At 32.6% G+C, this 20,757-nt stretch overlaps 2 protein-coding genes across 8 annotated transcripts in view; both read left to right on the top strand.

Moving 5' to 3' along the window:
• The window catches only part of LOC142631087 (uncharacterized), a 51,273-nt gene extending 41,809 nt beyond the window's left edge, over positions 1-9,464 (top strand). Inside the window, exons 1-6 of one of the 7 annotated variants that reach the window (XR_012843505.1) lie at positions 1,618-1,903; positions 3,198-3,353; positions 3,937-4,007; positions 5,410-5,547; positions 5,637-6,510; positions 8,794-9,450. Coding sequence is in view for 4 of the 7 variants with exons in the window: in XM_075805161.1 (XP_075661276.1) it covers positions 3,978-4,007; positions 5,410-5,547; positions 5,637-5,732 (264 nt within the window). In the remaining 3 variants the exon portion in view is untranslated. Of the gene's footprint in view, positions 1-1,617; positions 1,904-3,197; positions 3,354-3,936; positions 4,008-5,409; positions 5,548-5,636 lie in introns of those variants that run through there. The other 6 variants (XR_012843506.1, XM_075805161.1, XM_075805162.1 and 3 more) reach the window with 6 other exon arrangements.
• A 3,966-nt stretch (positions 9,465-13,430) lies between these two features.
• LOC142631063 (protein ACCELERATED CELL DEATH 6-like) lies at positions 13,431-20,116 on the top strand. Its single transcript, XM_075805136.1, has 3 exons — positions 13,431-14,454; positions 18,053-18,621; positions 19,305-20,116. Exons 1-3 carry the CDS (start codon positions 13,524-13,526, stop codon positions 20,106-20,108), a joined length of 2,304 nt encoding a protein of 767 aa, XP_075661251.1. The 5' UTR covers positions 13,431-13,523; the 3' UTR covers positions 20,109-20,116.
• The last annotated feature ends 641 nt before the right edge of the window (positions 20,117-20,757 follow it).

Below are 20,757 nucleotides of genomic sequence, written 5' to 3'. Positions count from 1 at the left end.
ACTTGTTGCTATAGTAATTACTAAGAGCATTCATAGCAAAGTTGCTAAAAAATATAGTTTTTAGTAACTCAAAACATCACTTTATCTATTTTAACATCTCACTTTATAATACAACAAATATCAAATGTTTTATTTTAATATCCAACACATTAAAATAATATTAATAATATAATAATATAATATATTTAACACAATAAACAACAATCACGACCATCAACACATTACAATACTATTTTTTTAACACCCCACATTAAAAAATTATTTTTTTGTTTTGTGTTTTAAGCTACAGTAAACTGCTAGAGATAGTAGCTCATTGTAGCTCAAACTCAAAATGTTTTTAAAATTTTGGCTTCTTTGCTGTAGAAGTTGTTTAGTATTGGTTGCTAAATTGACTAAAAAGTCAATTTAACAACCCTATTGCAGATGAGGTAGTAGTTTACTATAGCACTAAAGCTAGTAGTTTACTACAGTGGGTTGTTAAAATTTTTTAGATATAGCTCATTGGATGTAGATCTTTTTTTAGTGTTTCAGTTGCTAAAATAGTGTTTTGGCTATTTTGGCACATTCAATGTAAATGCTCTCATATTTAATTGATTTTTCCATTTTAATATTTTGGTCACGTGTATATTTCCAATTCCTTCATTTTAATTATTGAACAATCACATGCTTAAGGTAAATGTTTAATAAATGATAAACACATACAACTAGGTTTGAGCCCTAGAATTATCCCCTAAAAAAAAGAGGATGAGCCCTAGAATTAGGAACACCCACCCAAATAATGTTAGTTTTTAGGTAAAACTTTGAGTGACTATTTAGTTTGTTTATATAAAAATATTATGTATATTTAGGAAAGATCACATTTAGGGGGATGCTTATTTAGAATATGGTTAAGAGGTATAACTAGAATCTGGGCCATTAGATAATGCAAACTCAGATGTTCATTTTTTAAGCATGTACTATAACTTCGGACTTACAGTCTAGTTAAATTAAACCTCTACATAGAACTATGGGAGTCAAAGAACAGTTCATGAATTTATAATCACGTGACAACTCCATCTTTGCCCAAACCCTTGAGTATTAGGACTCCTCTCTATAATTTCTTGTCAAATATAATATATTTTGATTATAAAGGATCTGTTTGAGATTTACTTAATTTTGATAAAACTAGGAGAATTATTCACATATTATATAGGCATTTCTTTTTCATTTATCTTCCCTATTTTTTAACACAACGTGATGTTTATGTATAACTTTTATTTTTTTTAATTTTATTTTGGATAAAACTCTATTATTAAGCAAAATAAATCAATGAAAATAATTTACACTAAACTCTAAAAGAGCAAAAAAGATTTTCTTTTTTGCTTAATTTAAAGTTTCCCCATTCTCTATAATTCAAATGTATCTAATCTAACAAAAACATCTTCTCTCAATAATTATTATTTCCAATAATACACATAAAAAATCATTATTAAAGTCAAGTACATCATTTGCTTTTTTTTATTTTTATTATTAGTTTATTACCGCATGTTGTTGAGGCTTTCTTATTCTTTGGTCGTAAGAGAAAACTAAAATATGGACTAATAAATACAAGCCAAAAGCCAAAAGCTTGAAGATGAATTGTCACATTCCCATACATAGACAAAGTACTTATCTTCCTTATGCAGAAAGCACTTGGATCTAGGAGAAAGGGCTCTAGGAGAAAGGGCTAGAGCAGCTGTTAGCAGCACCTTGTAATTATTTCTTAAAAAAAAAAAAAAAAAATACAAGGCAAAACAGAAATAGAGAGCATGGTTTTTGCACAGCAGTTTTTGCTCAGCAACAACCCAGAAGATCAGAGAAAGAAAGAGAGCACTCTCACAAGCCTTGATTCCAGATTCAACCAGACCCTCGGGAATGTTCAAGGGTATGCCCAAGTTTTCTCATTTCTAATTTTCTCACTCTTATTTGGTTCAATTTACCTTCATATTTCAAAACCCTATTTGCTTAAAACATTCATAATGAAGGTTTTCGGGGACTTATCGATTCTGACTTGCAAATGGGTCTTTTGTATTGGATTCGGAAAACCCATTTGGATATTAGTTTTAATTTATGAGTTATAACTTTTGATCTCTCAAATTCTGTGATATGGTTGAGAAAATTCATGTGGGTCTTGTTGATTTTGATGTATTTGGTAGAGATCAGTGAGGAAAGTTTTGCAATTGATAGGTTCTATGCATTGGCATTGGGTGATATCATTAACTTCTGCTGTGTCTGGTTGCTGAGAAAGTGTGAGAAAACATTTTGATTGGGATTCTAGGTCCCTTATTTTTCTTGGTGTTCTAAGTTCGCTCTGTCATATAATGGAATTGAGAATTAGTTATAGGAAATTCATTTTACCTGATTTGCTTACTTTATAAGAAAAATGTGGACTTGCTGATCTATGCCAAAATGGGGCTGCAGAAATTGACTTTTTATCCTCTCTCTAGTGGGTTACTTGTGTGCTTAATTTTGAGTTTCTGTGAAAACTTACCATTATGCTTGACATAAATATGCAATGCATATTTCTTTCCTCCAATATCACTGCCATTTATTTATTTGTTTTTATTTCTTAGATTTGGTTTTCATGCGCTCTGTTCTCAAACTGGTTAGATTCACATTGGAGTAGGCTGCCTAAGACATTGAACAGGACTCATATTTTTGATTATGTAATTTTCAATCAGTTTAAGTGTTTGGAGTTAGTCAGTTTAGGAAGAAAGCTTATTACTTGATATCTATAAATGGAATGATTGTGTCTAATATTTGGATATTTTACCCATATAATGCTTCATATAAATGGAATCAGTTTAGTTTCCTGATTCCCCTCTTTGTGTTGTGCTGTTTGCTCTTTTTTTTTTTTTTTTTTTTTTCCATCATGAACATCTTGTACTTTTCTCATATTGTTTTTTCATTAATATTATTTTTTCTGATTACCTATCAAAAAAAAAAAAAAAAAAAAATGCTTCATATAGCTGTTCCTTGCATTGTAACAACAAGGTAGAGGGTAAGATGGTGGGTTTAAGAAGCATTGGTTGTTTGTGTAATTCCTGATAAGAAATACTTCATAAAACTGTTGCTTTAGTATCTCAATTCTGATGTTGTAATTTTTTTTCTAAAGAATCAATGATTTTGTTTGTTGTTCTATAAGTTGTTTCTTAATCTTTAATTTTTGGCCGATCTAGGCTGCTCAAAGGCTGCAGTAATCCTGTTAAAATATTACTGACTAGGAGATCAGATCCACTAGATGACTCAAGCTCACAGGAACAGTCTACAGAGTATGAAAGGAGCTTCTCATACAATGAAGCTGGCTAAGTGATTGCTTGGCCAAGGCAGCAGAGGTAATAGTGACATCCATTTTCCCTCATTCTTGTGCTCTTTATTTATATTTTTATTTTTTAAACACACGATGTATAAAAGTTTAATTATTGAGAATTTAATAAGTTTGAATTTTACTCGTAATGTAGGAAGAAGCCCAGAGTATTAGCAAGCCAAATAATAACACAAATGTCATTAACACAATCCCATCTTAATAGATAGTGACATTCTCTTTATCTTAACATTACACTTTTTGGCATACTTGTTACTGTACATTTGAAATTGTACAGTTGCCTCTGTTTGAGCTTGAGTTTATTGTTGTTGTGCACAGTTTACTGGTGATTGAGCACTCATAGCACTGCCACCATCTCCTCTTTTGTAGACTTTGATTTCTTAAATTTCAAATTGTAATTTTCTGGGAAGCGGATGTTTCTATTTTGAATTTTTGTACGAAATACCTGTAGAAATTTCAATTTGGTTATAATAGAGGTTAGGATCTCTCTAATTTTCCCTCTCTCTTGCTTGTGGGGTTTAGAAGTTCCATAATTTTAATGTTAAGTACAATTTGAGAGCTATAACATTTCCTTTTTGAAATTCATTTTGTAGAGAAGTTACGTGAGTTAGCTTGGAGTGGAATACCAGATTATATGCGCCCTGATGTGTGGAGGCTTCTTTTGGTAAGTTTGAGTTCTCTAATATTAGCTATAAGTTTTAAAAAGCATGATGACTGGAAATATAGGGCTTGTAATTCAAAGTTGCTTAGTCTTAGAAGTAAATTTCAGACTTATAATCAAATGTTTCTTGGTGTACAATTAGAGATGTTGGTTTCAGTGGAAAGCTTTCAAATTGGATTTAAAATTTTTTGGTTTTATTAGACTGATAATGAAAACATTTTTATAGAAGATGTTAGTGCTACATAGATGATAATTCACAAAGGGTAATATTAGCTATTAAATGCTCCCTTCATTCTTATGTTACAAAAGTTTAGACCTTGTTTTTGCCTTATAAAGTTATAATATGGCTAGTAAATGCTCCTTTATTTCTTATGTGATGGCACCTTTTGTTGATCATGCTTCTATCCTTATCCAATTTTGCTGAAGATCATTTATTTGAAAAACTTTACGCTAGTAGAAGTAGTAAAAAAGGATCTGTTAATAAGGGGGTAACTAAGAGTATGATTTTTGATTGGATAGAATGGCATAAAAGAATACATGTAAACAACCTTGATTAGTCTATTGATAATCCATAGCTCACTCCATAGTTTTGGGACTAAGGCATTGTTGTTGTTATATAATTTAGGGTAAAATACTATTTTGGTCCCTAAACTTTACCAAAAGAACTTTTTAAAGTTTGGGGACCAAAAACAAACTTTTGGTAAAGCTTAGGGACCAAAATAGTATTTTACCCTGTAATTTATTATAAGAACTTTCTTTTTTCTGGTAGGTAGTTACCTTCTTAAGTAAAATTTTTAAGAGCCAGTGAGCTTGATAAACACATTAACGCAAACACTGGTGGACACATTTATGAGTAACATTGGGAAACATTGTGAGATTTGGAATGTTTTAGTGAATCTACAGTCTGAGATTTATCGTTTATCTTATTTGCTTTTAGCATGTGTTGCCTTTTTTCTATTTGTCTCTGTGGGACTGAATCTTGAGTAGGAAGAAATTACCAAATGGATTTCACAGGGTTTATGTATTTGTTAGTTCCCCCTTTTACCCAATGTGGTTTCAGTTGTCTTATATCACAAAAAAGCTCTTTTTAGTGCATTTATTGGATGGACCATCAAATTTAAGTTCAGAGACCAACCTAATCTAAGTGGGGCTGAGTCTTGAGTTGGAAGAAATTACTATGTCGATTGGACAAGCTTTACATGTGTTTTTTATCCTTTTTTAAATCCATGGGGTTTAAGTTGTCATCTATCTATTGCTTGGAACAAAAAGTCTCATTTGTAGTGCATGCATTGGATGGACCATCACATCTAAGATCAGAGGCTAAGCAAATCTGGCTTGTCCCCTGAATTCTCCTATTGAAATCAAGTTTGTTGCTTGTTTGAAATTTAAAATGAACTGACAACAGGGATATGCACCACCTAATTCAGATAGAAAGGAGGGAGTCTTAAGAAGGAAGCTCCTTGAGTATCTTGGCTGTGTTTCTCAGTATTATGACATTCCAGATACAGAAAGATCGGATGACGAGATCAATATTCTTTGCCAGGTATTTTTGTGTCTATTGAATTCTCATCTTGATTTTTATAAATCTCTTCTGCCCAATTCTTGATGAATTGCTGATGACATTCATGTTAGATTGCCGTTGATTATTGTCCATGCACCGTAGCAGATGTCTCTTTCTTCCTAGAACCACAAGTTCAGAAATCCTTGGAAGAAATATATGTCAAGTAATATGTGCATCTGAGGGTAAGGAAGAAATGAATGCACCAGTTGTATCAAACTAGATTGCACTAGGTTAAGCTTAAATTATTTATCAATCAATTTAGACTATTTAGTCAATAATTTTATGACATAATTTTTGCTTTTGAATTGGATTACTGCTTTGCTACATTTCCAAATATAGGTAGAATAGTCACCACTCCATTGTTTGTGATTTCTTCTGCTGAATGCTTTGTCAGTTACATTCAGCTAAATTTCCTGTTAATCATATCAAAGTATTAATATCATGTGTTTATATTTTGTTTCCTATGCTTAACAAATTAATAAAATATATTGTTAGTTCAAGAATTTGCTTTTGATACCAACATACCGTTTTAGTTCCAGAATCTATATACTTAAAAGTAAATTGGAAAGTTTGAGGAGGGAGAGAGAACTGATGGGGTCAGTAGTCTTAGATAGAGTTTTTGAACTTGGACCTTTTGTATCTGTTGCTGGTTTTGCACCTGGGATTCTCTGTTGATAGCACAACCTGTATTTGATTTAAAAAAAAAAAAAATTTTTACTGCTTTTTGGTGCCTCTGTGGAATATAAATTTCCTGTAATCCTTTCTGTTGTGCTCAGCTTGAATCATCCAATAGTCTAAACCAGTAGGTGTATTGTTTACTGCAGAACATTCAATCCATTGAATTTGTTGAAGTGGTTCATTGAATTTCTGTCTCCTTTATGTAGGTTTTCTGAGTAGTTCCCAGTTTCAACTAAACGGACCGGCCTGGCCTGTTGCATAATTAAGGTTGTTAACTTTTGTTGTCATATGATATTTTGTTTTATATATTCCCAGGGTAGGATGTGATTGACAAAAGAACTCCCACCGTGGTTGCCACTTAATGGAACATCTTTGTTACCTAGATTGTTTTCTTTTCGACTCAAACTTTATGACGAATTAGAGATGTGGGATTGGCTGATCAGGATGGTTTTTGGGTCTACGGGTGATCTTCCATGGGATTTGAATGACTGGACTTGACCTATGAAATGTGTAAATATGGATGATAGGCAGTGACATCATGACAAAGCTCTCTTTGTAGCCGCCATGAATTGTTTGCCACTTTCCTGTTCTAGCACTGTAACTCAAATTATATTGTGAAGAGTTCTCAGAATTATGGCAGAACAACAACATATACTACATGCATCATCTCCTGCTCAAGTTCAGTATGCAAAGATGCATTGACTTGATGACTTTTTCATTGTATGTTTTCTATTATTTCTAGGGAAATTTCTTCAATATGGAAAAATTTGTGGACATGACACTAATGGCACCTCTTATCAACACTTTTCTGGTCACCAACAAAAGATATTTTGTGAAATTTATGTCTCTTTTCGCTATACCCATCCATAAAGCTAACTGATTGGAAAAGTTACATAGACACTTTATTTGATTAAGTTTTATTTGATTTTGGAGTAAATTGTATTTTATTTTATTTTATTTTATTTTTAGGCCCTAGTATTTAATTAGGTTATTATTTTATTAGAGTCAGATATTTTTGTAATTCAATTATTGGGATTTCCCAAGTCTATTAGAATTAGGGTTTCCTATGATAGTCAAGATTAGAGTTTAGAAGTCTGTACAAGCAAAGTATCGTACTCCTATTGTGGGGGATTATTTTGACAAATAAAATTTCTAATTGCAATTGTCCCAATGGTATGACACTAACTCCAGCCAACCCTAGATGCTAACTCCTAGAGGGTTTCTTGGTGCTTACTTCAAGCAGGCCTTGGTCCTAACCCCAAGGTTCTCTATCTTTAATTTTCTGTTTTTCAATTTTAATGTGCATTGTTTTAGCTTTTCCTACACCCACTTTTGGAGATGTGTTATATCCATCAAATATGGGCAGGATTGGGGTGATGTTCAGCAAAGGTGGTGTGAGGTTCTCATTGCACGGGTCTTCGGATGAGTATTAGAGAAGGATGGGATTCCTTTTCTAGAAATGTTACTTTTGGCATGGGGAATGGGAATGGCACTAGGGTTCTGTTTTGGTATGACAAATGGCGTGGACTGTGGAGATTCTTGCCTTAAATATTTGTTTCCTGATTTGTTTATTTGACTTGCTGTATTCTAAATTCCCCTCTACTCAAGGTGAGAATAGATTACCATGGACCTTAAGAAAGAATGGAAAATGTGATGTTAAATCTTATGATGAATTGAGGAGTTCAAGGAATATTCCTTTCTTTGGCAAAGCATTTGGGTGCTAGAGTGCCTTGTAAGATCACTTTTTTCACTTGGACACCAGCCTTGTGCAAGATTTTGACTATTGGTAATCTGTGGAAGCGTCGTATGGTGATTTGGGTTGGTGTTGTTTTGATAAGAACTTGGAGAGACAGTGGACATCTTTTACCATTTTGCTTTGTGTATAGAGATCTTGGTCTTTGGTGTTTTCTTTATTTAGAGTATCTTGAGTTATGCCAAGTCAGTACGTGAACTGTTGGCTTGTTGGCATGGTAGGTTTTATAATCACCAGGGTGTAAAAGCTTGTAAAGAAGGCCTTTATTTATCATGTGGTCATAACTCATATGGTGAGAAAGGAATAGTAGAACTTTTGATGGTGTTGAACATCTCATTCATGTTATCAAACTATCCTTTTTGAGCTCATTGTATGATTGGATGAATGCCTTAGGCACTTTCCCATTTGTATCTTTTTTAGAATTCATTGAATTGTTGAATCTCCAATTTTAATTTGATATGATTGGTAGGTTTCTTATCTTTGGTTTCAATAAAGTATTTTATTTATTAAAAGAAAATTTATTGTTCTAATCCTATATGTCAAAATACATATAATTTTAATCCTGTGTCCATATTTTTTGGAATTACCATATTCCACATCCATAAGTCATTGTATATTTTTGTTAATTTGCATACCTTGGGCTGAAATTTTTTTATATCCCACAATTACTACTTTAAGAAGGGAAAAAAAGGGGATGTGGTGTAGGGTTGTGTAAGTGTTATCATTAGAATAGTTTCCTTATATTTTGATTGAATTAATTGTCTATATCTTTACTATCTTTCCTGATTTCTTTCCAGGGCCATTCGGCATCCTGCAAGTGGATATGTTCAGGGAATAAATGATCTGGCTACACCCTTTCTAGTTGTTTTCTTGTCAGAATACTTAGAAGGGGGTGCGGATAACTGGTCAATCTCTGATTTATCTTTGGAAAATATCTCTAACTTAGAGGCTGTTTGCTACTGGTGTCTATCGAAGTTGCTTGATGGTATGCAAGACCATTACACTTTTGCTCCACCGGGAATTCAGAGGCTTGTGTTTAAATTGAAGGAATTAGTCAGGCGGATTGATAGTAACACTTTATCTAGAGACCCTTTCTTTGTGTGATATTAACTGCTTTACGCCATTATACTTATATTCTAGGCTTGGTTTTTCCCTTGCCTGTGAGTTGTGTGTATAGGGTTGAATGGACATAGGCCCAAAACACATAATTTTTGTTTCATAGTCATTCACAGTTATACGTAGACAAATATAGCTAATGGTTATGCGTATATGCTACCTGCAGTAAGATTATGGGTCTTGTGTCCTTCAGCTAGTTCTACATGTCTCATTTCCCTTTTTCCCTCCATCTCTTGGGGGGGAAGCTTCTGGCACTGTAGACTCGTGCCAAGTATTCAATGAAGTTAAGGTTTCTCTTAGCCAGTTTCTTGATGTTTTGGTATACAAAGTTACATTAAATTGGTACTTAATCTGTTTCCATAATTATGGAAATATCACTGTTTAATTAAGTATGATGATAGTTATATATATATTTTTAGATGTATTTTGTCATTTCACCATGAATGATGCCATGTGGATGCCATATAAGAGTCTTTGCCTTATTATGAAGGGGGTTTTTTTTTTTTATTGAGTGTCCAAAGGGCATTGGTCAAAGATTAATAAATGCTTAATTATAAATTGTAATGCACACTTTTTTCAAAAAATAAAATACACATATTAATGATTCATTGGCTAACACACACATATTGTGGTTGTCTTTTTGGATATACGTGTATGGTTTGACTTTAAAATAAATATATATATATATATATATATTATGGATCAAGAAGCCCTTAGGGGTATTTGTGAATGAACTATTTTAGGAAATTTTTTATGCCACTTTTATGTGAAATATAGAATATTATTAAATTTTTTTTTCTTTTCCCATCAAAATTTTCTAAAAATATTACATAAATTAATGTCTTTAGGGTATTCATTAACTTTTCCAAAATATTTTTTAATAAAGTTTAAATGCATTTTAACTACTGCACATTAATTTGTTAACAAAATCCTATTAGGTATACAAATTTTTTGTATATTGAAAGAGTAATGTTAAATGTATAACAATTCACAATAATTTATGTCTTAGATAATAATTTTCATAATAAATAACAAACTTTTACTGGTTTTGACTTAGTCCACCATTGAGAACACATCTTTTCTAGCCAATAACAACTCCATACTTATCGAATTGCAACTTGCGACTTTGTATATAGAATTGTCTTTGTAACTTGCATTTGTCATTATTCCACATGTGATATAAATTCGATTGAATATACGAGGTACTTTTTACTGGTGAATCAACTTGAAATGATGGATATTAAATGAGAAATAATAGTAATACACTCAAATTAATTCACAGTAGACTCAAGTATTATATTGTGATTGGTGCCTTTTTTTTTTTTTTTTTAGCAAGTGCCTGTAGTGGTCTCTTATGTAAGTGCTGAACTCTAATTGCTAATTAACACTCAAGCATGTTATATGAAATTGGGTGTAAGTTTGGGTATGTGTAGGTAGACATATATGGATAGATAAGATTTTGAACGTGGTATGGTTTAATTTATTGGCTTCCCATATTGGCTTAAAAACTTATATTCGTTTCTCATATTTGTAAGTCCCCTTGTTGTGACACGTAAGTTGCCTTCATCTCATCTCCCTCGGTCTCTCCTATCTCTCAAAAACATCAAAACAAGGTCAAGTCAGTATGAAACGACGAATAGGAAGTTGGAACTTCCAATTCATCCAAGGATCATATGTTTTGGAGAGAGGCATATGGGAGCCGCTAATAAAGAATGGATGCCTCCACTTTGTTTATAGCTGATCAAGCATCTAGCCAAGGTAGTTGTTACCACAGTAATGTAGATAAAGCGTTTGAATGTGACAACTCCAATGCATCGAAAGAAAAGTGTGTGGACATGGCGTGAATGAAGCTAAAGCCAAGGTAGCTGTTATGGCATAGTAACATAGATAAGTGTTTGTACGTGGCGTGATTTAATTGGCTCCTCAGATTTATAAGGTCCCTTTGTTTTGACGCGTTAAGTAAATTTAAGGCTCATTTATAATTAATTGCCTCTGTCCCACTGCGCATTCCCCTAGCTTCATTGAAGCCAAAGCCAGGTAGCTGTCAAGGGCCCTATGGCATAGAAACGTGGTACATAGACAAGAGTTTGTACATGGCAGGATTTAATTGGCTCCTCCGATTTATAAAGCCTCTTTGTTCTTACGCGTTAGTTGCCTTTATCTAGGGGTGTTTCAGTTCGATTTCGGTCAGTTTTTATGGGTATGGCCAATCGAAACTGAATATTTCGGTTTGTGAAATTCTCAACCGAAACCGACCGAAATGGCTGGAATCTGAATGGTTTCGGTGTATTTCGGTTTCGGTCGGTTTTCAGTTTTTCAAAGAAAGAGTTATTGAGATTTTCAAAATCCTAACTTTAATCACATATAAAAAAACAAATAAATAGAGCAACAGAGAGGGAGCTATTGAACAAATCAGAACGACAAAGAAAGAAAAATTTCCAACAATATTTGTTCAACAATTTACACATAGATTCAAACAAAAAAAATTGAATTTTACCACACCATAGCAAGAGCCTACCACCATGCTTGAGCCTACCAGTGATTTTTCATTCTCTGTATAGAGATGTGACTCAGAGAGAAGAGAAAGGCATGGCCATGGTCCATGGGACTCATAGAGAACAAAAAGAAATGAAAAAAATGGGGAGGCTGAGGTAGACGTGAGAAGGGCTGATGAAAAGAAAAGAAAAGAAGAAAATAGGGAGGATAGGGGCGGCTGGAAAAAAAGAAAAGAGAAGAAGAAATTAAGAAGAATAGGGGCGGCTGGAAAAAAAGAAAAGAGAAGAAGAAATTAGGGAGGATAGGGGCGGCTGGAAAAAAAGAAAAGAGAAGAAGAAATTAAGAAGGATAGGGGCGGCTGGAAAAAAAGAAAAGAGAAGAAGAAATTAGGGATAGGGGCGGCTGGAAAGAAATGAAAAAGAAGAAGAAAGTAGGGATATTTATATCATGCTATAGTTCTAGGGTTTTAAAAAATTAAATAGCAAAAAAATCACTCACGCTCACGCGAAGACTCGATCTCTGGAACTGCTAGCCAAAACTTAAGGAGCATACCACTAAGCCACTGAAAAATTATGTTTTAAAGTTACGTAAATATATATATATATATATATATATATATCGGTTCGGTTCGGTTGGTTTCGAGGTAAAAAATCTAGCACCGAAACTGAAACCGAAAATTTCGGTTTTTAAAAAATGAAACCAAAACCGAACCGCACCGAAACCAAACCGAAATTTTGGCAACAGTTCGGTCGGTTTTAATCGGTTTGTTCGGTTCTTCGGTTTTTTGCACACCCCTACCTTTATCTTTACTCTCTCCTCTTTCTCTCAAAAATATCAAAATGTGGTAGACCGTCATATTGTTTAAAGAGAGAAATATTGGAGACACAGAGAGAATGGATCCCTCCGGTTCGTTTGTAGCTGATCAAGCATTTGGTCAGTCTTCGCAAACAAAGGAAGGGTTTTTTTTTTTGGGATCTACTGATACTTCGTTGTTTTCTGAGGATTGTGATTTTAGTTTTTTTTTTATTTTTATTTTTTTTTATATGTTGGTTGTTTCCTGTGAGAGGATTGTGATTTCAGTTTTTTCTGTTCTGTAAGATGTTTGGTGTTTTCCTGTGAAAGAAGCATGAGTTTTCAAATTTTCCTGTGTGAGACGCTTGACTAGGCTTGAGTTGGGAGAGACGTGAAAAAGGGTATTTTGGTGTCTTTATTCATTTTTCTTTTTTCCTATAAAGCTGACCCACGTCTGATAAAAAGACGCAAAAACGCTGGGTATTCACACGTCCCAAAAAGGGAGAAGGAGATGCGAACGCACACGGTACCCGTTTACACCTCCCAAAAAAGGGAGAAGGAGATGCAGATCACGTGAAAGCCTCGAAGGCACAAATCATACCATCTACACTATGCTAGTCAACCAATAATCCAAAAAAGTGAAAAAATAGTGCTGGACAGCACGCATAAGTCTGCATGATTTTACTAAATTAGCTCTACTTTAATTGAGAAATCAAGAAAAACACCACTTAATTGAAGTGTGTCAGGAGCATAGAAAATAACAAATGTTGCCTACTTTTATTTTATTATTATTTTTTTTTTTTTGAGAAGCATGTTGCCTACTTTTAATTAAGGCTCATTTATAATTTATTGTCTCTGTCCCACTGCGCATTCCCCTAGCTTCATCGAAGCGAAAGCCAGGTAGCTGTTAAGGGCCCTATGGCCCTATGGCATAGAAACGTGGTACATAGACAAGAGTTTGTACATGGCAGGATTTAATTGGCTCCTCCGATTTATAAAGCCCCTTTGTTCTAACGCGTTAGTTGCCTTTATCTTTACTCTCTCCTCGCTCTCTCAAAAATATCAAAACGAGGTAGACCGTCATATTGTTTAAAGAGAGAAATATTGGAGCCACTGAGAGAGAATGGAACCCTCCGGTTCGTTTGAAGCTGATCAAGCATCTGGTCAGTCTTCGCAAACAAAGGACAACATTGGCATGGAACTTGTTTCTTACAACGCTGCAGCAAAAATCGAAATAGAAGATATTCCAAAGCCTCTTAACCAACTTTCAACGCCAAATAAAAACACAGTCCTTCATACTCACCTCACTAGCCCAATTGAAATATCAGAAGATTCAAAATCAGAATCTGGTGAGCCTGCTCAAGCAGAGGTCAACATTGGCATGGAGGCTAAGTACTATCACGCTGCAGCAAAAGGCGATATCGGGGACTTCAAAGATATTCCAAATCCTCTTGACCAACTACTAACCCCAAATAGAAACACAGTCCTTCATATTTACCTCACAAGCCTAAAAGAGTCAGAATCAAAAGACTCAAAATCAAAAGATGCATGTATTTTCTTCCACGCAAAAGACTCAAAATCAAGAGATTCAAAATCATCAACAGACTTCGTCGAAGGAATTCTTAAAAAGTGTCCATCACTGCTATGGCAAGCTAATGTCAAAGGTGAAACTCCCTTGCATATCGCTGCAAGGTATGGGCATGCTGTCATCGTGGATGTTTTAATTGGACGTGCAAATGCTCCCCGACAGGATCTCGAAAGTGGGTTTGATAAAACAGTCAAGGAGATGCTGGAGATGACGAATAATGAAAAAGATACGGCATTGCATGAGGCTGTACGTGGTAATCATCTTGAGGTAGTGAAACGGTTGATTGAAAAGGGCCCAGATTTTTCATATTCTCAGAATGATGCCGGTGAGACTCCACTTTACATGGCTGTGGAGAGAGGATTTAAAGAAGTGGCGTTTCACATTTTGGAAACCTGTTCATCACCGGCTCATGATGGTCCCCTTGGTAGAACAACGTTGCATGCTGCAGTAACTGTACACAATTGCGGTAATGTCTATTTATTTTTTTCAATACTCCAGCATGCATGGTTGAGTAGAAAGTAACGCCATAGATTTTGCTGTCAATAATCGCCTATTTAATATACAAGAAGTTTGATAACATATATTTTTCTGTGAAATATATTTATTTATAAAGTATTAATAAATAAATAAAATCAAATTGGAAATTTGTAAAAAAATAACACTCTCAATTTAATTAAAATTTATTTAATGATAAAACCTAATTTAATAAGAATTTTGTTAGAACAATGTTGCATGCTGCAATAAATGATCATGGTAATGTCTATTTATTTTTTTCAACATTCCAGCATGCATAGTTGAGTAGAAAGTAATGCCATAAATTTTGCTATTAGCAATCGACTATTTAATATACAAGAAGTTTGATATCATATTTTTTCCTGTGAAATATATTTATTTAAAAAGTATTAATAAAAAAAATCAAATTGAAAATTTATAGAAAATAACACTCAATTTAATTAAAATTTACATAATGATCAAACCTAATTTAATAAGAATTTATTAATTATTGGATTTTTTTATACCATTAAAACAAAGTTTGTGTTCTAACTAATTAATTTAAATATATATAATTTATTATTATTTGTAATTCTAAAAATAAAAAATATTTAATAGAATGATGATGTGAATAAATATGGCTTCCAAACATTCATGTGACAAATATTAGAACAAATCAATAAAAATCAAACTTTTATTTTATATTATTATATAAATATAAAGTTAGATATACATTATAAGATTGATGAAAACTAGTGGAACCAAACGTAAAATGCGACAGCCAAAGATTTATCATATTTTTATAATAAATTCGACACCCGAAGATTATGTATTTTGTATTTCGATCAGATCTGTAAATATAAGAATGTGTAATATATTCTAAAATGACAATTCAACAATTAAATAAAAATTCTCATAAAAAAAACAATTAAATAAATTTGTAACCAAGTTATAGGAGTAATCTTTGGAATTATAAAAATTTGTAACTGTTTTTTAGAGTTGATAAAATTTGTAACTAAGTTATAGGGGATGAGATATAGGGGAAAAATTTGTAACTAAGTGCACTGTAAATTTGTAACTAAGTTATAGGGGATGAGATAAGAAATTTGAATTCAAATAAAGGAGTTGATCAAAGAAGTGTGTGCTAGATACATGGAGAGTTTAAAGTTGTACATGGGTAAAGAGGTGGATGGATTTTAGGTGGTGCGCTTTTTTCCCCCAAAAACAATAACACAAGTGCACTGTTTTTTAGAGTTGATAAAATTTTGGGTAAGTTTAAAGAATAGGAGATTGAATTTAAAGGAGCAGTAAGTAAAGGCTTGGTATTTGAATTTAAATAGGACACAGACATTGAATTCAAATGGATTGAATTGTAAAACGGTTTTTTTTTTAAATGTGTATTTTTTTATATAGATTTGACGTGTATTTGAAAGTGATGTAGTGGGATTAGTGGGCTTTATTTTCCGTATTTATCTCCAAGTTTTGTTCCTACTTAATCGTAAGATTTAAGAGTATTTCTAAACCGCATAAAAGTCCAGTACAAGAAAGAGAATTTTATAGGAAATCTTGTGACATTATTAACTATTCTTAAAACATTTGTAGAAGAAGTTATTGGTTATTGAAGAGAATTTATGGCCTTCAAAAAAGTCTAGAACAAAGAGTGGATCTTATTATAGATAGTAAGATAGATATATAGATATATATAACAAAATTTTTATATATATTTACAAATTAAGGCTTGGATTACTCAACTTTTGTACTCTCAGTAACATTATAACTATTTATTAATAATGATCAAAGTGAAATATGCAATTAATCCTTATATGTGATTATAGAAGTGAAGTCAAGAATGGGATTGAACTAGAATTTTAGTTTGGGACGTTAAATCATGAATAAAATAATTGATCATTCAAAAATAAGAAATATACTAAAACTCAAAAATCAAATTAATATGCGAAAAATAAAACTAATTAACATCAATTCAGTACTAACAAAATATAAAACAAATAAAGAAGCACTAAAAAACTATGTCATAATACATTTCAATTCAATCACTTATGTTCTATCAAAATAAAATTTGATGTTTTTTGAAACTCTAAAATATTTTATGATTGATTATTTATTGTATTTTGTGGAAATTTTCCTTTCAATGTACAAAGTCAAAAATTCTGTTAAAAATCATCTTACATTTTCTCATGAATTCAAGTTTAGACAATATTCATAACAAAAAATTTCATTTTGTAGTTTTGTAGAACTAAAAGAGTAAGTACAAGTTTAATCATACTATAAACAAGTTGATAATAAGACAACTCAATAATAGTGATCACTTAAATATTAGGGAATAAAATTACTCGTGGACTAATTTTAGGAACCAACCATACATTTAAGCTTGAGTTTTTTTTTTTTTCTTCAAATTCTGGGACTATGGTTCCGTTAGTTTAATAATAGTTATGTCACCGATGGAGAATGATATGATATATTTCTCTCTTACAAAAATTATTATACAAGAATTTCTATTGCTAATAAAATGACAACAATGGACTACAACTCTATAAATTATTTCACTATCACGGGTGCAATGATTCACTATCACGGGTGCAATGGGGAATGACACCTCTTTTAAGCCTTAAATTCTTAATTAATTTTTCTTGCCTATACCAAAAAAATCTCACTCGTGTCTTAGGCCTCTTGCCTTGGTGATGAGGAAAATTATCATGGACCAAAGTTCAAATCCTAAACTATATATTTTCTTTTTTGAATACATTTTAATTGAAAAGTGGATGGAAAATTTTTTATTATAAATGTCTTAGTTAAAAAGAAAATGTTATTTGACTTAAAAGTTATTGAAATTTAAAAAGTCCTAATTAATTACTAATGCTAATTGTTATTTGAGTTTGAATCTATGTAACAGAGTCATTCCTAGAAGTTCTTGAAAAAAAAATATGAGTAGAAAGGAAAAGAACATCATTCCCAAAATAGATGAAACAGCTCCAATGCTAAAGTTACAAACTTTTTTACAATTTTCTGATATGGTGAGTGAATATTAATAAGTGAAAAAGCAATGTTATACACCATTTTACTAATCATATTTATCAACTAAATTAAGATTTAAGTTAAACTTTATGTCATCTTGCTTTACATTTTCCTTTCCACTTAAACATTTAAACTCATGTAAAAGATGTATAATACTAAAGGAAGTCATATAATTTTACTTGCAAATGGTTTGAGTAAAATTGTTACATGTGTGCGATTGTTGATTTCACTTATACAAAGAAAGTAAAGAAACCAAAATAAAATCATCGAACTCATTTTTAATGTTACATTTTATGCTCCAATTATAGTATATCATGTGTGGGTTTTTTTTTTTTTTTTTTTTTTGTGATAAAAATTTTGCTATTTTGTAAGAAAAAATAAATGAATGTGCAATAGACTGCGATTAGTACGTAAAGCATAAAATGGATTTTCATTATATACTCACTCAATTATCCTTATGAATGCTTTTTCTGTCTTCTAAATGTCTTCCTTGTATCTTTTAGAAAATTATTATGTCTAACATATTTAAATTCTCTTAGGAATGATACAAAAAATTCTGGAAGGGAAAACACAAGAACAAAAAAGTGCTTTGATTAAACAAGTTGACAAACAACGTTGGACTCCGCTTCATTGTGCAGCATACTTCAATTGTATAGGAACAAGAGAATTGTTGAAAGTTGATAGATCTATTGCATACATGAAAGATGCAAAGGGCATGACGGCTCTTCACATTGCAGCTCATCGAGGCCATCATTGGGTAATGGAACGTATTTTAGAATATTGTCCTGATTGTTGCGAACTAGTTGATGAGAGAGGCTGGAATGCACTCCATTTTGTCGTGAACTCATCTAGTAGTAAGTGGGCAAAGTATGATAGTAGTTTTTGGGCTAAGTATGGAAGTGAGAGCATCCTAAAGACATCATTACTCAGCAATCTTTTAAATGAAAAGGATGCCCGCGGGAATACACCTCTCCATCACCATTCCAAATCATTGCATTATTTAAAGGATGTCATGTGTAACAATAGAGTTGATCGGATGGCCTTCAACAAACAAAACCTCAATGCTTACGACATCGCTTTAACTAGTGAAGAATTATCAGATAAAAAGGTAAAAGAAAATTTTACTTTATTTCATGGGATATTTTTTTCTAACGGAAACTATGAGGACATTGCATCTTTTTTTCCTTTCCGATGTTGCATATTTATTTCTTATTTATATTTATTAAACAAATCAATTAAGATATTATATAAAAGAGATATAAATGCCAAATAACTTCTTTTGACTTGACTTATTTTCAATTCAGTCCTATACCTTTAACTTTCATAATTTTTAAATGTAACCCTTCCATGTACTTTCATTCAATATCAATATGTATTGTTAAGCTCACCAAAACTATGTTATTTTGCAAAGTATAAGATCCTAAAATTAATGGGAAGATTTGACGGAACACTAAATGGAAAGAATAACTTGAAAATAAATTAAAGCTAGAAAATTGAAATGAGAAAAATATATATATTTTAAAAAAAGTCTAAATTATAAATAGATTAATGTTGAATGGTGTCATTTGTAATTTAGCAAAGAAAGAAATTAAAAAAATGTTAAAACTATGTGACCCTGTATCCCAATATTAAGGCGGAGCACTGAGTTGCTGCCATATTAGGAGCTGCAAGAATAATTCTGGCACTCAAGGCAGCAGTCAAACCTCATCCTTTAAAATGTGTGCATTCTTGTCCTTTGCTGGCTACTCCCTTTCTCAAATCCTAATTATTAGTGTTCTACATGTTGCACAGTTTATGCAGATTACACGTGCATTTATTGACAACCGTTGTCGTGCGGGATTACGAAAACCCTTTGGAGATGATATCCTTCCAAAGAGAAAAGATTATGAAGATGAATTGAAAGCCTTCCAAGCTGAATGGAGAGTCCGTAAAGACCGATTTGTTTCTATCATGAAAGAAACATCCCAATACCATTTGGTAGTGGACACACTCATTGCAACCGTGACTTTTACCGCTGGTATTACCATGCCTGGGGGTTTCATAGGTCAAGACGGCCCACACTTAGGCTCTCCAGTTCTGATGAGAAACACTACTTTCAAAGCATTTATTATTACAAATACCATTGCCATGGTGCAATCTTGTTCTGCTGCCTTTATCCAACTATTCATGCCACTATTGTTTCAGGACAAAGATCCTGGAGACTTTTCTTTCCTACTTGCCTCACTGGCCTTCTGCCTTTCCATATCTGCCATGGGAGCAATGGTGCTGGCATTTGTTATGGGCACATACGCTGTGTTAATGCATTCATTGGGTCTTGCCATTGCCAATTCTGTCATCGGATTGTTCTTCTTCATCCCCCTCTTTTTCGTAAGTATTGGATGTTCACGTTATTTACTCGAAATATTGAGAATTGGTTCGTATTGGATTTTTTGCAGGTTGTCGCATTTCTCTAATTGTATTGCCGATCGTTGCGATGGCATTTGTGATTGTATCATTGGTGATTGTATCATTGGTGATTGTATCATTGGTGATCATATTGCCATTGCTTGCTTGGTCTTTTGTAAGTATATTTTAAATTTCTGTAGACGGATTTAGTTTTTCCATTTCCACGTGCTTGCGAGCCAGTGTAGCATCCGGAGACTATTACTTACTTGGTAGTTGGTACAACTGTTTCAGTTATTGCATCCTCACGCTTTGATTAATTTTTCAAATTGTTCCTTGTAAGACTATTTAAATTCTGTTGACTCAGTGTGGTTATTTAATAAGAATAATTTTGATTATCAAATGTTTGAGCAACTATGAGCAATTTTGTAATTAATTAATTGACAATTGCTGTAACATAGGCAGGTGTATATATGATCCGATGCCACCCCTCCATAAATGCAGGAAAATGGTTTAGGCTAGTTAGCTAATTACCGAGTCAATCTATCATATATTATACAATATATACATTTTTTCAGAGTTCTTCATTATATGTCTTTATTTTTCTACCAGTTGTGGTAGAAAAATACCTCTGAATGTCACTCTTGCATGAGATTGATTGTGAAAATATTATGGCTTTAGAAAAACCTTCAAACAAATAATAAAAACAAAGAAAACTTAAAAATAAATTAGGACACACATAACAGAACACCAAAGATTTATATGGTCCGCTTTTAGCACCTTCATGGATAGCAATGAGAATAAGAAGAAATTTCACTAGCAAATTTAAAGAATACAAAATGATGTAAAGGTACTTTACCAA

The sequence above is a fragment of the Castanea sativa genome, chromosome 4, assembly GCF_040712315.1.
Source record: "Castanea sativa cultivar Marrone di Chiusa Pesio chromosome 4, ASM4071231v1".
In the NCBI taxonomy this organism is placed as follows: Eukaryota; Viridiplantae; Streptophyta; class Magnoliopsida; order Fagales; family Fagaceae; genus Castanea; species Castanea sativa.
This window is presented reverse-complemented; position numbering and strand designations above follow the sequence as displayed.

What these genes read in the sequence shown, in the direction of transcription:
- LOC142631063 (XM_075805136.1), top strand. Translation starts at nt 13,524, where the DNA reads ATGGAACCCTCCGGTTCGTTTGAAGCTGATCAAGCATCTGGTCAGTCT. An exon ending in AGTAACTGTACACAATTGCG is followed by an intron (nt 14,455 to 18,052) that starts GTAATGTCTATT and finishes AAATTCTCTTAG; the next exon opens with GAATGATACAAAAAATTCTG. An exon ending in AAGAATTATCAGATAAAAAG is followed by an intron (nt 18,622 to 19,304) that starts GTAAAAGAAAAT and finishes CATGTTGCACAG; the next exon opens with TTTATGCAGATTACACGTGC.